At 45.6% G+C, this 20,472-nt stretch overlaps 2 protein-coding genes across 3 annotated transcripts in view; both read right to left on the bottom strand.

Annotated features, from left to right (window-relative positions):
- LOC309558550 (E3 ubiquitin-protein ligase TRIM39-like) overlaps window positions 1–20,472 on the bottom strand; it is a gene marked incomplete at its 3' end in the record, with an annotated part of 98,393 nt that overhangs the window by 76,450 nt on the left and 1,471 nt on the right. The gene's annotated exons all lie outside the window — the stretch shown is intronic.
- Window positions 6,837–20,472, bottom strand: part of LOC309557940 (uncharacterized protein C16orf96) — a 61,517-nt gene continuing 47,881 nt past the window's right edge. For both annotated transcript variants that reach the window (XM_082260813.1, XM_082260814.1), the window contains 7 exons: window positions 16,205–16,323; window positions 15,418–15,480; window positions 15,163–15,246; window positions 9,774–9,924; window positions 8,734–8,827; window positions 8,565–8,654; window positions 6,837–7,113 (listed from right to left, as the gene is read on the bottom strand). In XM_082260813.1, coding sequence (XP_082116939.1) covers window positions 6,956–7,113; window positions 8,565–8,654; window positions 8,734–8,827; window positions 9,774–9,924; window positions 15,163–15,246; window positions 15,418–15,480; window positions 16,205–16,323 — 759 coding nt within the window. In that variant the 3' untranslated portion in view covers window positions 6,837–6,955. The remainder of the gene's footprint in view (window positions 7,114–8,564; window positions 8,655–8,733; window positions 8,828–9,773; window positions 9,925–15,162; window positions 15,247–15,417; window positions 15,481–16,204; window positions 16,324–20,472) is intronic.

Below are 20,472 nucleotides of genomic sequence, written 5' to 3'. Positions count from 1 at the left end.
CGGAAATCACATGTTACGAATGGCACACTAATGATGCGAAAAGCGAACGACCAATAATTTTTCATTTGGTTTTCAACTCATCTATGGCCTGCTTAAGTTCCAGACAGGGGTCTAAGGAACCAAGACACTTGTAGACCAAAACAATTTACAACTGGCAGCAAACAAAGCTGCAATGGATTAAGAAATCAAGAGGGCGGGCAGGAACTTGCTTGAGGCTGGTCATCTCCAAAAAGGTATGTGACCCCACCATTTGCCTCTATTTATATAAGCTTCTACACCCTTTTTTGACCTTGGCCAGTTTAGACCCTTTACCTTTATGTTTGCAGCAACCAGGGCTCTGTCTACTTAAGGACAAGGGGCCTTCATACCCAGCATTTATACCTGCATGGGTACAGTAACTCAGTTACCTTAGTCCAATCACTGTGGCTGTGGCATCATGAAAGGTGTCAAGGCAGCTATCGATTGTTCAAAAACAAAAACATGTGACCACCCTAATTTACATAAACCAATGACCATTCTGCTGAGATGTTTGGGACTTGGGTGACTGTGTCATACATGTAGATGTAAATACTAGGGCATGGATTGACAAATGTGCTTTGAATCTAGGAGCCAGCTAAAAAAAACTGGTTACTTTCACCCAGACCAATTTTCAGCACTGTCGTACTTTGAAAGGCAATTGCGCGGTTATGCAATACTGTACCCAAATTACATTTTGCTAATTTTTTTGAGACCGATAGAGCTTTCTTTTGGTGGTTTTTGATCACCACTAGGTTTTTTTATTTTTTGCTAAATACATGTAAAAAGACTGAAAATTTTGAAAAAAATGTTGGTTATAAAACCGAAAATAATGTGCGGGGATGAGGCTGCACTGATGGGCACTGATGAGGCTGCACTGATAGAGGCACTGATGAGGCTGCACTGTAGGGGCACTAATGAGGCTGCACTGATGGGCACTGATGAGGCTGCACTGATAGAGGCACTGATGAGGCTGCACTGTAGGGGCACTAATGAGGCTGTACTGATAGGGACACTGATGAGGCTGCACTGATAGGAAAACTGATGAGACTGCACTGATAGGGGCACTGATGATGCTGCAATAATAGGGACACTGATGAGGCTACACTGATAGGGACACTGATAAAACAGCATTCATTGGGACTGATAAGGTGGCACTGATGAGGCTGCACTGATAAGGCAGAATTGATGGGCACAGATAAGGTAGCATTGATGGGCACTAATATGGGCACTGATTAGGGCTGCACTGATAACGCAGCATTGATGGGCACTGATAGGGACACTGATGAGGCTGCACTGATAAGGCAGCATTGATGGGCACTGATAAGGTAGCATTGATGGACACTAATACAGGCACTGATGATGCTGCATTGATAAGGCAGCATTAATGGACATTAATAGGGGCACTGATGAGGCTTCACTAATAAGGCAGCATTGATGGGCACTAACATGGGCACTGATGAGGCTGCACTGATAAGACAGCATTGATGGGCACTGATAAGGGCACTGATGAGGCTGCACTGATAAGACAGCATTGATGGACACTAATAAGGGCACTGATAAGGCAGCATTGATGGACACGAATATGGGCACTGATAAGGCAGCCTTCATGGGCACTAACATGGGCACTGATGAGGCTGCACTGATAAGGTAGCCTTGATGGGCACTGATAAGGCAGCATTCATGTGCACTGATAAGGCAGCATTGATGGGCACTAATATGGGCAGCGATAAGGCAGCATTGGTGGGCACTAATAGGTGGCCACACTGGCTGTCCAGGGGGTAGGGGGCTCTCAGGCTGGCCAGAGCCGACTCAAAGCCGCAGTCGGAGCTCATCCAGGGAGGGGAAGCAGAGTGCCCGGGGGATCCCTGCGAGGTGGTGTCCAGCTCAGGGCTTTTGCTGAGCCTATTCAGAGCCACTGGTTCCTGCTCAAGGGAGTCTCCCCGTACAGCTCGATCTAGACGCACACCCAGCAGGAGGGAGGATAGAGCCGCACAGGGCACACTTCCTGCCAGGGGCTCCACTCCACCCCTGTCAGCTCCGCTCCTCCCCAAACCCGCTGTTCCTACTACTTTAAATCCCCTCGTCTGCTCTAACCCGCCCCTCACAGTCAAGCCCCTCTCCTCCTCTAACCCGGCTTCACATTGCTTCCCTTCCCCACCCCTGGCATCAGAAAACAAAAGTTCCTGCCGGACACCGGGCAATTGTGTGCCCAGCTGCTCCCACAATGCTAGCCACTGGGTCTGACACCAGGTGCCAATCTGCATTTCCTAGTCACAATGGCGACCTGGCGCTCATCGAGTTTGTCGATCCCTGTACTAGGGTATGTTCCCAACACTTGTTTGAACTCAAGAAGCCACTTGATCATGATGTAAACACAAGCCAGTTATTGACATTACTTTCCTCACATTGACAGCGTTAGGAGAACAGAGCTGATAACCGGTTTGTGTGAAAGGGACATCTACACTTTTAATCAGGGCACTGATTACCAATATTTTGATTATCAGTGCAGTCCCAACAGTTCCCACCAGTGCTGCCTATCAGTGCCCACCGGTGCAGCCTATCAGTGCCCACCAGTACTGCTAATAAGTGCCCACCAGTGCCCACCAGTGCTGTCAATCAGTGGACATCCTTGCCCATCAGTGCTGTCAATCAGTGCTGCCAATTAGTGCACATCAGTGCTGCCAATCAGTGCCTATTAGTGCCACCTATAAATGCCAATTAGTGCCACCTATCAGTGCCCATCACTGCGACCTATCAGTACCCACCAGTGTCGCCTCATCAGTGTCCATCAGTGCAGCCTATCAGTGTCCATCAGTGCAACCTATCAGCGCACATCAGTGAAAAGAAAATGACCTGTTTGCAACATTTTAAAAGTAAATATAACCAAGTTTTGTTTTTGTTTTTTTCAAATTTTTCGGTCTTTTTTTGTTTATATCACAAAAAAATAAAAAATTGCAGTGGTGATTAAATACCACCAAAAGCAAGCTCTATTTGTGTGAAAAAAATGATAAAAAATGTCATATGAGTACAGTGATGCATGACCGCGCAATTGTCATTCAAAGTGTGACAGCGCTGGAAGCTGAAAATCGGCCTGGGCAGGTAGGGGGTAAAAGTGTCCAGTAGGCAAGTAGTTAAACATCTGCACTCTGCCCCTGTCCATGAGCTTTCTTCCAGGCTAGGTTCACATTTCACGACACATTTTTCTGACATGCAGAAACTTGGCTACTCTTTAGAATTATGGCTCCCCCAAGCATCGGCAGAAGCACGCATTTTTCGCAGCAGCACCATGCAGTTTCGTATGGCTCAGTTTTAAAAAAGGACTCAGGGACTTGCTCTGCTCTCTTGAAATGAATGGGCTGCCCTATATGCATCAAGTAAAGATGTGAACCCAGCCTTACTAAAGACCAGTCACTGCTGCTTTCTCTTCTGCAGGGTGCGGGGTGACTGGTCTTGCCTCCACCCCTTCCCTAGTTTTTTAAATTGGAACTTTAGTAAGAAAATAAAGTCCTGCTAGATGACTTCAGGCTGGCCCTTTTTGCAGGTATAGCTATGTAAAACATTAAAAATAAGTGTCTATAATGAATAAAATCCAGTAATACAGTTGTTTCACCCTGCTCTGCACATGCTCAGTTGCTATCCATTTTAGGCATTTTTAGGCACTGCTGGGATTGTAGAGACCAATCTGCTGACAGCCTTAAGGCCCCTTTTACCCTTGTAAGACCTGAAAGTTACGTGACTTTGCCGCAAATTGAATCTTGAGGTCTATGAACCTCAAGTCGCATCAAAGTCAGACCAAAGTAGTGCAGGTACTGGAAAAGAGAAATGGACAGAGGGCGCACCAGCCTAGCGCATTATCTTTAAAACAATTTATTGTAATAGACATGTATACACATTATACTCACAAAACGATTATGAAACACGGCAATAAGCAATGAGGGACCACCAGGGGTCTCCACTGGGCATCCTCAGCTGCCGCAGGCCGTGGAAGGATGTAGACCTCCAAAAAAACGCTTACGCATTTCGGGGTGTTCCCCCTTGATCAGAGCTCTGATGAAGGGGGAACACCCCGAAACGCGTAAGCATTTTTTTGGAGGTCTACATCCTTCCACGGCCTGCGGCAGCTGAGGATGCCCAGTGGAGACCCCTGGTGGTCCCTCATTGCTTATTAAATACATGAAATTGCTGCGCATTAAGGTAAAAAACTGTAAAAACAGCAAATATACAGTAGTGGGTACAGCAGCCACACTAATCTGAAATGTAGCAGATTAAAAGAAATAAAAGACAAAACTGTGGCGCTAGGACCCTTAATGAATGACAGTCCCACTTGAGGATGTGTAAAAAGCAATATAAAAGCAGTCCATGTGTGTCCGTCTCCACATAAAGAAGTAATTCTTGAGCAGAAAACCACCACCAGAAAGCACTCCAACACCAGTACTTCTTACCAAAAGTGATTGATCTCCATCACAGAGATCAAAAGTAGCGCATAACTGGAAATCATGAAGGCTTCTCCAATGCAGTCTTAGTAAGCTCGTATTCTTTTTTTAGCAAAAATTTGAAACCAGGGTTCTTAATTCTCCGCACTCCTCAGCTCGCGCCTCGCTCCCCAACCAAGCCAGACACGCCTCCCAGCTGCTAGACGCTCCCCTAGCAGCTGGGAGGCGTGTCTGGCTTGGTTGGGGAGCGAGGCGCGAGCTGAGGAGTGCGGAGAATTAAGAACCCTGGTTTCAAATTTTTGCTAAAAAAAGAATACGAGCTTACTAAGACTGCATTGGAGAAGCCTTCATGATTTCCAGTTATGCGCTACTTTTGATCTCTGTGATGGAGATCAATCACTTTTGGTAAGAAGTACTGGTGTTGGAGTGCTTTCTGGTGGTGGTTTTCTGCTCAAGAATTACTTCTTTATGTGGAGACGGACACACATGGACTGCTTTTATATTGCTTTTTACACATCCTCAAGTGGGACTGTCATTCATTAAGGGTCCTAGCGCCACAGTTTCCTCATTGCTTATTGCCCGTGTTTCATAATCGTTTTGTGAGTATAATGTGTATACATGTCTATTACAATAAATTGTTTTAAAGATAATGCACTAGGCTGGTGCGCCCTCTGTCCATTTCTCTTTTCAGTATCTTCTTTGGGTTACCACGACCCGTTGAGAGTGGCAGCACAGCCTGAATTTACTACAATTTGACCTGAATCGCATTTTCCGGATACCAGGCGCAAGGCCACCCCTTAAGCGCAGGAGTCATTTGCTCTTTGTACAAAGTAGTGCAGGGACTGCTTTGAAGTCGCTGAGACTTGAAGTCATGCAGATATGAATGGTACTCATTGGAAATCATGGGGTACGACTTTTTATGCGACTTTGCAGTCCCAAGTCGCAGGACAAGTCGCACAAGTGTGAAAGGGACCTAGAGCCGAATTAAACCCTTCTATGCTTTACAGCCAAGGACGCTGCTTCTGTTTAACCACATAACGACCGCCCACCGCAGTTTTACTGTGGCAGGCAGTCGCTCCTGGACAAAGCGACGTCATACTACGTCGCTCGCTCAGGAGACTCTAGGGGGCGATTGCGTGCCGCGATGGCACTCCCGCCCCCGCTCATTAGCTGGGGAGCCAGTGTGTGTGACCGGCGACTCCGATGGCCGCCGGCCACTTGCGATCTCCCGCAGCGGAGAGAGAAGGACAGACGGCTGATGTAAACACAGCCGTCTGTCATTCTCCCTGAAGTGATCACAGAGGCTATGTGATCCTGCTATATAGGATCGCATGTCTCTGTGATTACTTCACAAGCCATGCCCCCTGACAGTTAGAATCACGCCCCAAGGGACAAATTCAACCCCTTGATCACACATGCTGTTAACCTCTTCCCTGCCAGTGTAATTTGTACAGTAACAGTGCATATGTATAGCACAGATTACTGTAGTAATGTCACTGGTCCCCCCAAAAGTGTCAAAAATGTCAGTTAGGGGTCCGATCTGTCCGACGCAATGTCACAGTCCCGCAAAAAAAATTGCAGATCGCCGCCATTACTAGTAAAAAAAAAAGAATAAAAATGACAAATCTTTCCCGTAGTTAGTAAACGTAATAACTTTTGCGCAAACCATTCAAAATACGCTTATTGCGATTTTTTTTACCAAAGATATGTAGCAGAAAACAAATTGGCCTAAGATGTTAAAAAAAATTCGATTTTTACATTTTTTTTTGAGAATTTCATATAAAAGAATGTGAAAAATATTGTAATTTTTTCAAAATTGTCGCTATTTTTTTGTTTATAGCGCAAAAAATAAAAATCGCACAGGTGATCAAATACCACCAAAAGAAATCTCTATTTGTGGGAAAAAAAGGACGTCGATTTTGTTTGGGTACAGCATCGCACGACCGCGCAATTGTACGTTAAAGTAACACAGTGCCGAATCGCAAAATAGGGCCTGGTCATTGAACAGCCAAATCCTCCGGGGCTAAAGTGGTTAAACTGCAACTGCCATGGTGCTGCACATGTGATCAGTTATGACACCAGATATTTGATGGTTTGACAGTTTGGTTGAGGACACAAGCAAACATGACAGTTAGCAATCCCGGCATTCCAGGAATGTAACTGTTTTTTGAAACCCTTAAATCAATAGGTTTAGTTCCACTTTATGATTTACTGTTTGGGGGCTCTGGGCTTTAGCAAAATGACAGCCTCCAGCAAGAAGCAAGTTGTTATGGGTAAAGTTCTGCTTTAATTCTAAACTACTGACTGATCAGGTAAAGTTTGAACTTAGGCTTGTACACAAAATGTCTGTAACATGGTCTGATTAAGATATGCATTCTGGATTTATTAAATATATATATAAGAGAGGGAATTAAAAAAATAAAGATTTGAAAGCCATGTGACAGAACGCCCCGGTCACATTTGGAACAGAGTTTTTTGGTCATCTGTTGGTTGTCCAGCCTTCTTTAAGGGTCACCCCACTGCCCACCACTGGTAAGTGGGTGCTGGAATAAGTCAGTGGTCTCTGCAGCAGATGGCACGTGGAATGTGGGTGGTGAGGTGTCCGGGGTTGATGGCACTTGTATGGTGGTGCGGGTTGTCCGTGCGGAGTGATTTGGTGTCCCTGTCCAAAAAAGAGGTGCCATTATTAATCTCAGCAAATAAGTGTTTTCTAATCCTGTCTTTAGGGAATAACAAAGCCCAACTGAAGTTCAAAAAACATGCAATCGGCTAAACATTGTACTAACCTCGATTTTCATAGCTGTGCTAGAAGTCTAAATATGGGGGGAATTTTTCAATAGAAATCGCTGGGTGGAAAATTGTTGGCTGCATCCAGTGGAAACTCCTGTTCAGGTATTCTGACAGGCACTGGTGCCAGCTGTCACAATACAGTAGCACAGCATACGCTGTATAGCATGGGTGGACGAATCTCCAGCTTTAATCTCACAGGAAATTCTGTTGTTGGTGACATTTCATTAGTGGCATTGAAATCCAAGTTCCATTATCGTTAGGAGAAGGTGTATGAATAGCTGTTGGAGTGGACCACTGGTTTGGGCAGCGAGGGACTATGATAAAAGGTGTCACCAATAGCAGAATAGCTCAGTTAATAAAAGGTTGTTTTATTTTATTGTACATTCACATCAGTCCCAGCCCTCAATCTAAGGTCCTGATCCTAAATCAGATTCATACCTACTAGGGCCAATTAATACTGGAGCCAGTTAACCTACCAGCATGTCTTTGGAGTGTGGGAGGCAGTGGCGGCCCTTCCATTGGGGGCGCAGGGGTGCTGCCCCCCTATCCATGCGTCCGGCCCCCTAATCTACATGTGTGGTGCTGGAGGCATGGATTCCAATGGTTTTTTTTTTGTAAGCACGTGATTAGAGCCAGAGGCTCTAATAGGCTTCAAAAAAGGGTGGGCTCGGGGCGCAGAGCACTGCGCCCTGAGCCCACCCAGTTGTGTGACAATAGTGAATTAATATTCGCTATTGCCACACTGATTCTCCTCCTGGCCAATCAGGAAGCGGGTCCTGAGACCAGTTTCCAGATTGACCAAAAGGAGAAGCCATGCTATTGGCCAAGAAGGAGGAGGAGGAGGAAGGAGACACAGGGGAAGCCCAAGGAGGAGACTGAGGGGGAAGCTGCCGTTGCTGCCTGCCCAGGGAGAGTGAGCCGGCGACCTTTAGGTTTGCGGGCTGGAGCTGGTGTGGTCCGGGGTGGGGGGGGTGTGTATGGTGTGGTCCGTCTGCCGTCCCCCCGGCCCATGGAGCACCAGCCGCCACTGGTGGGAGGTGACCGGAGTACGCAGAGGAAGCCCACGCAGGCACAGGGAGAACATGCAAACTCTAGGCAGGTAGTGCCGTGGATGCCATTCGAACTGGCAACCCCAGTGCTGCCAGGTGGCAGTTTAAATTCATTTTAGATACTGCTTAGTAGAGTGTCTTATTATGTCTTCCACCAATCAGGGGAAGACTGGTCATTCAGGTTTAAGCTAACTTTTATATCATCTTTTTTATTGAGCTCACTCATCAGTCCATGCCTGTGCATGTCAAACGTGTCATTCTTGTCTCTACTCACGTGTGTTGGAGGCACTGTGACTTCTGAAGTGTGGGGCGGCAGAACGGGCTCTCTCCATTGATGCCCTGTATGGTGGCTGAGGCGTTTTCACTGGCAAAGAGAGTAAAAGAGTCACTCAGATTTCCAGGGGTAAAACAAATAAAGATTGGGCTGCAAAGCTCACACTCACCTGACGCTTCCCTTTCTGGAATGTTATTAGTAAAATTTGCATCAATCCGGCCCTTGTACATAACGCCATCAATTCCCATCAAGTCAAACGCACTCTGTAGGAGTTAAAGATTACAAAGATCAATGCACAGACCATTAAAATAATGAGCTGATAAACATTTGAGAAAAGTGGTAAGACAGCAACAAATATAGTGGACCTGAACTCAAAATAACTATTCTATTTTATAGGGAACATCTAGAAATGGACATTTTGCCTAAACATTAGATTGAAAAATGTACCCTTTGTCTTGAATTCCTCCTGACTAATAGCAGTGCACTTCTCGTGGCCCCGGGAGCAAGTATAAACCAGAGGCCCATGGTGCAGCGCCTCGGCCCCCCTCCCACTCTTCCTCTTCCCGGCCTCCTCCTGACCCCATTTCAGGCTGAAGCTCTGCTCCAGGTACTCTCTACTCACAGGCCGAAACCGGGTTCCTGACCTGGCCAGCATGGGGTGGTTGGGGGGAGCTGGGACAGCTCGGTTGGGGCTCCAGTGGGGCATGGAACCAGCCTCTGCTCAGACACAGGTTACATCATCCATGCTGGGGGGAGTCCTGTGCTCTGTCCTTTTCTTCAACCAGCACTCAGTAGGTCAGAAGCAGGGATTTTTTACTTTTCTTCAACAGGAATCCTTTAGGCCTGTCTGAGGCAGAAGCAGCCTTTTTATGGGGCATCAGAGCAGCCCAGGGGGCAATTGCCCCCCTGCCCCTGGATCAGTCCTCCCCTGAGCCACATTAATGTGGTCATATATGGTTCAGTCCTATCCAGAGCCACACATTGAGCAACATTATATGGGCTCCATTCACTAAGGTATAACACGTGTCATTGGCCATAATTATTTTTTGTAACCAGATTATGGAAACTTTAAACTTGTCTAATGACATGTGTATGCTCAACTATTATAAATGCTTTTATTCCACTAAGTATAGGAGTCATCTCCTGTGTTAAAGAAAGAATAGGAGACATAATGGGAAATGAGTCCCCCAGTTCAGTGACTGTTCTTACATTTTTGTACTGGATCTGTACCGGGTCGCCATAGGGAAAAACAGTGGACAGGTTCTGGTTGCGGGATGTCTTTCTGTGCATGGAGCAGGAAGTGTGGGGTCTCGGTGGTTCTGTGTACTGGAATTCTGGGTCTGTTACATGTTGAGGGTCACTGAAAGCAAGAAAGACACAAATTTAAAGGGTAACTCAACTTCTATGGGAAAATCTGTATGATTGGCTTACTGATTTTCCCAGAAGTCTGCAGTAAGATACAAGTCAGATTTTGGGCATCCCTGCAACAAAAATGTCACTTTTGGAAAATGGCGTCTAAAGAGATGCAGACCCTGCAACTTTCCATATTAGAGCCTTGAAAGTGCAGCAGCTGATTGGTCATTATAAAATTGCTCCCATTCCCATCCACTTTGCACATGGACACAGACAAACAAACAGCTATTTCCTCAGAATAGCAAAAGGTAGAAATCTGCAACAAGGTTTGTTAAAATCCTTTCAATGTACACAGATCACCCAGAGGAGAATGTTTTTTTTCTCAAAAAAAAGTTAGTCTTTAAAAAGTGCAGATAATATGCCTCGACCAACTGTCTAAGGGCCAGTGTCAGCTGATTTTTGTTTTCTTCAAAAGGGTTCCTATACGAGTCCAAATCTGGCCTTACATTGATTGAAATTTGGCCAGTTCTTGCTGGACCAGATGAACTCCAGTGTGTGATCTCCTCTGCTCAACAGAAGTCCATGTTTTCCTAAACTATTGTAGATGAGCAGGGGCTGACTGGCAACTTTCGGCCCAGGGGGCAAGTACAAACCATAGGCCCATGGTGCAGTGACTCGGCCCCCCTCCCACTCTCCCTCTTCCTGGCCTCCTTCTGACCCCCATTCCACGCTGAAGCTCTGCTCCGGGTACTCTCTACTCACTGGCCAAATCCGGGTTGGGGGTGCTAGGACAGCTCGTTCGGGGCTGCCTGGGGGGAGGGGGAGTCTCCAGTGGGGCATGGAACCGACCTCTGCTCAGACACAGTTTCCCAACGGGAGACCCGGGCATCCTACCTGCATGGCCGCCGAAGACATGATCAAAGTCGCATTCTGTTCTGATCGGGTCTCCATGTAAAAACCCGGAAGTGATGTCACTTCCGGGTACTCGCCGCCAGATTAAAAAAAATGACAGCATTCAAAACAGCCAAACTTGGTGTTTTGAATGCTTTTAAGTGCAGATGAGGGGTTTGGGGTCTTTTAGACCCCCCCAGATCCCTCCTCAAGAGTACCTGTGTAAAAAATAAAATATAAAAATGTTTTATTTTTAAATGTTCAAAAATATCGGCAGATATCGGCCGATACTGATATGTGATGACCAAAATATCGGTATCGGCACTAAAAAAACGATATCGGTTGATCACTAGTGGGAACCCCCTCATAATGGCCAAAGAAGGTGTGCAAACCTGGACACTGAGCACAAGGATTGTAGGAACCCCTCAAAATGGGCACAGTAAGGTTGCAACTTTGGGTGCAGGGATGGTGGAAATGATTCATAACGTCACAGCAGGTGTGCACAACCGGTGCAAATATTTTATAAGCAGAGATAGAAAATGGTTAGGCAGGTTAATGCTTTAGTGTACCAAACACTAAAACAACAGTTTAAAGTGGATTGACCCTTAAAGAATTAGCATTTTGCTGCTTGCACTGTTGTTGAACGTAGCTGTGATGACCCAGCATTCTGTGGTAATGTCTCATGTGCAGTAATAAGGAACTAGCAATGGTTAGCTAAACCACCGGAGTGCATTCTAGGTAAAGGGAAAATCTTCGGCAGCTCTGATCTTTCATTTACACACAAACAGAGCCCTCTGTGTCTGTAGTCAATGATGAGGCTGTGCAGGAGCAGACTGGCAACTTTTGGCCCAGCGGGCAAGTACAAACCAGAGGCCTATGGTGCAGCGACTCGGCCCCCCTCCCACTCTCCCTCTTTCCGTCCTCCTCCTGACCCCCATTCCAGGCTGAAGCCCTGTCCAGGTACTATCTACTCACCGGCTGAATCCGGGTTCCCAACCTGGCCAGCAGGGGGCGGTTAGGTGGAGCTGGGACAGCTCGGTTGGGGCTGGCCAGGGGAGGAAAGTCTCCAGTGGGGCATGGAACCGGCCTATGCTCAGACACAGTTTACACCATCCATGCTGGGGAGGGAGGACTGCACTCTGTCCCTGTCTTCATCCCGCACTCAGTAGGTCAGCAGTGGGGACTTTTTACTTCTCTTTACCAGGAATCCTGTAGGCATGTCTGTGGCAGAAGCGGTGCAGCCTTTTTACAGGACATCAGAGCGGCCCAGGGGGCAATTTCCCCCCTGCCCCCTGGCCAAGTCCTCCCCTGAGGCTGTGGAATCTCTACACCCATGAAAGGGAATATATCAGACCCAGTGCAAAAAGTGCAGAGAATTAGTAGGTCTACATACTATACTCTGAGGCCGAATATGCACGGTGAAGGAGAGCATACTGATCCAGAGTGCCTTATTGAATCTTGTTTTATCATCTATGGAGGGGTCCCGGACTGGTTTGGGGGTGGGGTTGCAAAGTGGCTTTTTGCACTTGCAGTGATAAGTCAATGTTTTAATTTTGAAGTGTATGAGTTGAGACATTTAGCTAAAACCGCAATGTCTGTACCAATGTATTAAGCTGCACTATAAAGCCGGTCATACGTGGATCGAAATTTGGCTGGATCAACAGAGAGCAGCCAAATATCAATCCCTGAATGAGCCAGCTGATTGTATGCAAGTCGTTCTATCAATCAACTTGTGTACAACCAGCCAGTCAGGTTTTTCCTGACCAATCAGTGCCGCTGGCTATAGTCATAAACACTGATCATTGTATTCTGCCTGCAGGGAAGGCTTCCAGCTGTCAGCATACACTAGCACAGCGGGAGTGATTCCCATCGCTGATTGAACCTGGAAAAAAAGAATCGCGTATGGCCAGACCAAAGAACAAAATGTGATGTATGGTCCAAGGCAAAAAAAAAACATGAGACAGCAAACTAACAAATATAAAAACCAACTGTGTAGCTCTGGCTAACATTAACCACTTGCCAACCGCAGCAAGTACATATACTGCGGCGGTCAGCCCCTCACAGGCAAAGTGACGTACCGGTATGTCACTAGCCTGTCAGGCTCTGGGGAGCGAGCGCGCGCCGCCGGAGGCGCGCTCCCGCTCCCGCGCGTGTGACCGCCGGACCCGATGTCCGCCGGTCACTCGGCGATCGTCGGTGGAGAGGGAGAAAGGCAGGCGGCTAATGTAAACAAGTCTATGTAGGACCGTTGATCACTGTTCCTACAGCTCAAGCCACAGCCAATCACAGTTAGAATCACGCCCCTAGGGACACACACAGCCCCTCCCTCTCAAAAAAAAGTTAACCCCTTCACTACCAGTGTCATTTTACAGTAACAGTGCATATGTATAGCACTGATTACTGTAGTAATGTCACTGGTAACCCCAAAAGTATAAAAAATGTCAGTCAAGGGTCCGATCTGTCCGCCCCAATGTCGCAGTCCCGCAAAAAAAAATCGCAGATCGCCATCATTACGCGTTAAAAAAAAAAACAACAAAAATGACAAAAATCTTTCCCTTTGTTAGTAAACGCGATAACTTTTGCGCAAACCAAAAAAAATACGCTTTTTGCGATTTTTTTTACCAAACATATGTAGCATAAAACAAATTGGCCGATAATGTTAAAGAATTTTGATTTTTACATTTTTTTGGGGGGAATTTCATATAAAAAAATTTGAAAAATATTGTTATTTTTGCAAAATTGACGCTCTTTTTTTGTTTATAGCGCATGATCAAAAAATCGCACAAGTGATCAAATACCACCAAAAGAAAGCTCTGTTTGTGGGAAAAAAAAGGACGTCAATTTCATTTGGGTACAGCGTCGCACGACCGCGCAATTGTCCGTTAAAGTCACGCAGTGCCGAATCGCAAAATACCCCCTGGTCAGGAAGGGGGTAAAATCTTCCGGGGCTTAAGTGGTTAAATAACGCCCTTGCTAGGTGTAGGATATTTACATTCTTCATGAAGCCTGACTGTAACACTCCCAGGATGTTGCTATGGCATTAAGTGAGGCCTAGTTGGTACTTCTCACCTCCACCATCACAGGATTGAGCTAAAGACTAGGCCTCACTTAGCAACACCCTAGCAACATCCTGGGAGTATTTTAGTCAGGCTTCCTGAAGTACATAAATGACCTACACCTATAGCAAAGGCATTATTCAACTTTAGTCAGAGCTGCACAGTTTACAGACACCCCTTACCTGCATAGGCTGTTTTTTGGGAAAGATGACCAAACCATTTAACCGGTTAAGGACCGCGCGCCACAGTTCTACTGCGGCAGGCAGCCCCTCCTGTGTGAACCGACGTAGGTATACGTCGGTCGCACGCCTGCAGCAAGGGGGTGAGCGAGTGCTCCTGTCCCCACTCGGCAGCGGGGACTCCGATGCACGGGGCAGGTCGCTCCGATTGCCACCTGGCACCCGCGATCGCTCCCCGCTGAGAGAGAAGAACGGTCAGCTGTTGTAAACACAGCTGACCGTTCTTCTCCCTGCAATGATCATAGAGCCCCTGTGATCCTTCTATATAGGATCACATGTCTCTATGGTCATTCCACAAGCCACGCCCCCCCACAGTTAGAAACACGCCCCTGGGTACACATTTAACCCCTTGAGCACCCACAGTGTTAACCCCTTCCTTGCCAGTGTCATTATTACAGTAACAGTGCATATTTATAGCACTGATTACTGTAGTAATGTCACTGGTCCCCCCAAAAGTGTTACAAAATGTCAGTCAGGAGTCCGATCTGTCCGCCGCAATGTCGCAGTCCCGCAAAAAATTGCAGATCGACGCCATTACTAGTAAAAAAATAAACACAATAAAAATGACATAAATCGTTCCCGTAGATAGTAGACGCAATAACTTTTGCATAAACCAATCAAAATACGCTTATTGTGATTTAATTTTTACCAAAAATATGTAGCAGAATACAAATTGGCCTAAAATGTTAAAAAATTTTGATTTTTAATTTTTTTTTTGGGGAATGTCATATAACAGAATATGAAAAATATTGTTTTTTTTTTTTCAGAATTGTCGCTCTTTTTTTGTTTATAGCGCAAAATATAAAAATCGCACAGGTGATCAAATACCACCAAAAGAAAGCTCTATTTGTGGAAAAAAAAGAACATCAATTTTATTTAGGTATAGTGTTGCACAACCGCGCAGTTGTCTGTTAAAGTAACGCAGTGCCGAATCGCAAAAAAATGGCCTGGTCATTAAGGGGGCAGATCCTTCCGGTCCAGAAGTGGTTAAAGGGAGCTGGCGGTGATGAGTTCCAATGACATATTACGCGCTGAAAAGGAAGACGATCCTTCTCTCACCTGCTATTATTTTCCTGGCCCAATTCAGCGCTCTGCGGACGGTTCCGGGGGATCAGAGGGGCTGAGCGAACTGTGACAAGGTGCCTGAAAAATAAAACAAATGGCAGAGACCTTAACCAGCATTAATATTCTAAGACAGGAGACATTCAGGGGGCTATCAGGGCAGAGAAGGGACAAACTTGCATTAGACAGAGGTGACAACACGGGAAGAATTAGCAGGGGGGCAGCTTAGCAGCAAAGTGTTTGTTTACTCACGGCCCTGTTGCCATGGTGACCGGCCGATCACAAGAAATGCATTTGACTCTCTCGAACAGTTTCCTGCGGAGAAGCAGATGAAATGACTCTTTAGTTTCGCTATGGAACAAGATGAGAAGAGTACCTGTCACGCTTCCCCTTTGGTCAACTGAACCCGTCTCCGTGACGATGCGGGTCACTAGGGATTAGTGTCTCTGCGGGGAGGCAGCTCTAACGCTTTTGTTCCTTTTATGTAATTAAATATTAAGACTGAACAAGTCTGGGCTGGGTCTGTTACCTGGGGAAGTTACAGGACTGACCTGGAACATGTATACAGAAAGTCAGAGGTGTCCTGGGCCTGTCACACAAATACTAAAATCAGAGGATCGGTGTAGTGGCCAGGAAACTAGCATTTTGGAAGGAGGTCAGTGGCTCCCTCTGAACCTCTGTCAAGATAATATTGTGCCAGTGTCCACATTCAGGTAATTTCCCCTCACTTCCTGTCCCGGTGACACTAGAATAACAAATATAAAGGTGCAGGTGTCACCAAGACAGGAAGACTGCAAAACAAACCTGACAGATGTTCTAACTCTTTCCCCCAACCTGGGGTTTAACTACAGGGGTTGCAATTGCAACCGGGCCCCATGCTCCAGGAGGCCTGTGAGGCTCCCCTGTACACCTGGATCGGAGGGACGGCAGGGGCAGCATGTAGAGAAATCACTGTCCTCCTTTTCCCTCCTGTAGCTTTTATAATTGTGTATATGTGTATATTTTATAATTGTTCTCCTGTCCTTCTATGTTCACTCACTTCCTAGATCCAGCAGCTCCGTCTGGGTCGAAGGCTTGTCCGGAGTTGAGATGCTTCTTGAGGAACCTCCACAGCTCTTCCAAGTCTTTATGTATGGAGTCCAGATCTGAGCGGCTCAGCTGAAGGCAGAAGCATTTCAGAGTCATAAGGGATGTAAGAACTGTGGACCCTGAGTCTAGCATTTCATACGAACTCTTCCTTCTGTTTACCATGATCACCAAAAATGACAATGAAAGAAAATCCCAAATCTTGGGTTGTCACCAGAACAGGAATAGAGGGGAAATCTTCCAATGGGGGTTGGGATGTCTTCACTTTGGAGGGATTTTCTCTTGCTTCCTGTTTTGTCTATGGGACAGGAACTGAAGGGAAATCTGCCCAATTGGACACAGATGATAACAAAAAAAACTGACAGGGGTTATAACCCCCCCTCCATACTGTATCCAAAATTGTAAAAAAAAATTTTGCCTATAGCTCTACTTGAAGTTTTTACAATGTTTTTATTGTGCCTTCCTGTCCTGGTGAAAACGAAACAGGAAGTGAAGGGAAAATCTCCCAATGGGGTCACAGACAGAGCTTAATACCTGACAATGATTTAAATTTTACATCGTATCCATAATTAGTTGGAATTAGGCTTTAGCCCTGGTTCACACCAATGCGGTTTGTCATGTTAGTTGACAGTTCAAAGATTACATGACAAGTTGCACCCCATTTGCGGCAATGGAACCCGTTTAAATACCTGCGACTCAAGTTGCAGCTTTTTTAAAAAAGATTCCTGCACGACTTTTCTGCAAATTCCATTGTGACATTTTTTTTGGGGTACAGCATCGCATGACCACGCAATTGTCAGTTAAAGCAATGCAGTGCCGTATATCGAAAAAAATGACCTGGTCATTTAGGTGGTAAAACCTTCCGGGGGTGAAGTGGTTAAATTAAGGCGTAAACCGCACATCCAAATTGCACTGATCTGCGGCTTTAAAATCGCGCTAAAGTAACGTAATTTCAAATCCACATTGGCGTGAACCAGGCCTAAAGCTGAATTGATATCTTCTAAATCCATTCATCATGTGTATTCTTCTCACTGTGCTTTGTGTATTCCTTCCAGACCTGCGCAGTAATCCAGTGTGAGACTTTTCCTTCCTGTAGTAAAGACCACTCAATGCTGCTCTCTCTCATTGAGCGGGGTGATTAGTCTTGTCTCTGCCCCTTCCTGTAGTTTTTTTGTAGTGGGTGGACCTTCTGCGCCCCTCCCACAGCTCTGCACAGGCTATGTACAGCCGAGTGATGATGTCACTGATAATTTTACAAGGTAGTATTTAAGTTCGCAAAAGCATTTTGTGCATACAAAGTAGATTTATACCCTTTGTGGCTACTGAGGAATATACAGTATCTCATGAGTACACCCCCCACATTTTTGTAAATATTTTATTATACCTTTTTATGTGACAACACTGAAGAAATGACACTTTGCTACAATGTAAAGTAGTGAGTGTACAGCTTGTATAACAGTGTAAATTTGCTGTCCCCTCAAAATAACTCAACACACAGCCATTAATGTCTAAACCGCTGGCAACAAAAGTGAGAACACCCCTACGTGAAAATGTCCAAATTGGGCCCAATTAGCCATTTTTCCTCCCCGGTGTCATGTGACTCATTAGTGTTACAAGGTCTCAGGTGTGAATGGGGAACAGGTGTGTTAAATTTGGTGTTATCGCTCTCACTCTCTCATACTGGTCACTGGAGGTTCAACATGGCACCTCATGGCAAGGAACTCTCTGAGGATCTGAAATAAAGAATTGTTTCTCTACATAAAGATGGCCCAGGATAAAAGAAAATTGCCAAGACCCTGAAACTGAGCTGCAGCACGGTGGCCAAGACCATACAGCAGTTTAACAGGACCGGTTCCACTCAGAACAGGCCTCGCCATGGTCGACCAAAGAAGTTGAGTTCACGTGCTCAGCATCATATCCAGAGGTTGTCTTTGGGAAATAGACGTATGAGTGCTGCCAGCATTGCTGCAGAGATTGAAGGGGTGAGGGGTCAGCCTGTCAGTGCTCAGACCATACGCCGCACACTGCATCAAATTGGTCTGTATGGCTGTCATCCCAGAAGGAAGCCTCTTCTAAAGATGTTGCACAAGAAAGCCTGCAAACAGCTTTCTGAAGACAAGCAGACTGAGGACATGGATTACTGGAACCATGTCCTGTGATCTGATCAGACCACGATAAATTTATTTGGTTCAGATGGTGTCAAGCGTGTGTGGCGGCAACCAAGTGAGGAGTACAAAGATAAGTGTGTCTTGCCTACAGTCAAGCATGGTGGTGGGAGTGTCATGGTCTGAGGCTGCATGAGTGCTGCCGGCACTGGGGAGCTACAGTTCATTGAGGGAACCATGAATGCCAACATGTACTGTGACATACTGAAGCAGAGCATGATCCCCTCCCTTCAGAGACTGGGCCGCAGGGCAGTATTCCAACATGATAACGACCCCAAACACACCTCCAAGACAACCACTGCCTTGTTAAAGAAGCTGAGGGTAAAGGTGATGGACTGGCCAAGCATGTCTCCAGACCTAAACCCTATTGAGCATCTGTGGGGCATCCTCAAACAGAAGGTGGAGGAGCGCAAGGTCTCTAACATCCACCAGCTCCGTGATGTCATCATGGAGAAGTGGAAGAGGACTCCAGTGGCAACCTGTGAAGCTCTGGTGAACTCCATGCCCAAGAGGGTTAAGGCAATGCTGGAAAATAATGGTGGCAAAACAAAATATTGCCATTTTGGGCCCATTTTGGACATTTTCACTTAAGTGTGTACTCACTTTTGTTGCCAGCGGTTTAGACATTAATGGCTGTGTGTTGAGTTATTTTGAGGGGACAGCAAATTTACACTGTTATACAAGCTGTACACTCACTACTTTATATTGTAGCAAAGTGTCATTTCTTCAGTCTTGTCACATTAAAAGATATAATAATAAATTTACAAAAATGTTAGGGGTGTACTCACTTTTGTGAGATACTGTATTTAAATAAAAGATTTTGTGCCTGGAGTTCACCTTTAACTCTTCTATATCAAAAACTAGATGGAGTTAGGCCTTAGGGAAACAAGCAATATGGATGGAGCTCCAGCTGGTGGCTCACTGCAGAGGATACTAATGATTTAAAAATGCCCGGATGATTTGTAAGTATGGAATGTTGTCACAAGCTGCCGTTTTATGGCCTGCTCTCTCCAAAACTAAAACAGCAAACTTCAACTGTGTATTGTGCAGTCAATTGGCGCCTGGAACCACACCCAACGCTTTCATGTTCACCGTAAAAAAATTAATTGTTCCTACACGTTCTGAATGTAGGAGAACTCCAGACACAATTTGGAAGAATAAAAAATATGGTTTGGTATTGCTCTCAGCCCATTGAAGTACATTTAGGGTCTATACACTTCTCTGTGTTGCGTTAACCACTTAAGCCCCGGAAGATTTTACCCCCTTCCTGACCAGGGCCTATTTTGCGATTCGGCACTGCGTGACTTTAACGAACAATTGCGCGGTCGTACGACGCTGTACCTAAACAAATTTGATGCCCTTTTTTTCCCACAAACAGAGCTTTCTTTTGGTGGTATTTGATCACCTGTGCGATTTTCTGATCATGTGCTATAAACAAAAAAAGAGTGTCAATTTTGCAAAAATTACAATATTTTTCACATTTTTTTATATGAAATTCCCAATAAAAAAAATTAAAAATCAAAATTTTTTAACATTTTAGGCCAATTTGTTTTATGCTACCTATGTTTAGTAAAAAAAAAAAATCGCAAAAAGCGTATTTTGATTGGTTTGCGCAAAAGTTATCGCGTTTACTAACAAAGGGAAAGATTTTTGTCATTTTTGTTGTTTTTTTTTAACGAGTAATGGCGGCGATCTGCGATTTTTTTTTCGCGGGACTGCGACATTGCGGCGGACAGATCGGACCCTTGAATTACATTTTTGACACTTTTGGGGTTACCAGTGACATTACTGCAGTAATCAGTGCTATACATATGCACTGTTACTGTAAAAATGACACTGGCAGTGAAGGGGTTAACTTTTTTTTGAGAGGGAGGGGTTAAGTGTGTCCCTAGGGGCGTGCTTCTAACTGTGATTGGATGTGGCTTGAGGTGTAAAAACAGAGCTCAACGGTACTACATAGTAGAACCGTATGATCGCTATTCTTACACAGGGTTGAATGACAGGCGGCTGTGTTTACATTAGCCGCCTGCCTTTCTCCCGCTGGAACGGACAATCG

Source organism: Pelophylax lessonae (genome assembly GCF_965119305.1).
Source record: "Pelophylax lessonae genome assembly, chromosome: 6".
Lineage (NCBI taxonomy): Eukaryota > Metazoa > Chordata > Amphibia > Anura > Ranidae > Pelophylax > Pelophylax lessonae.
This window is presented reverse-complemented; position numbering and strand designations above follow the sequence as displayed.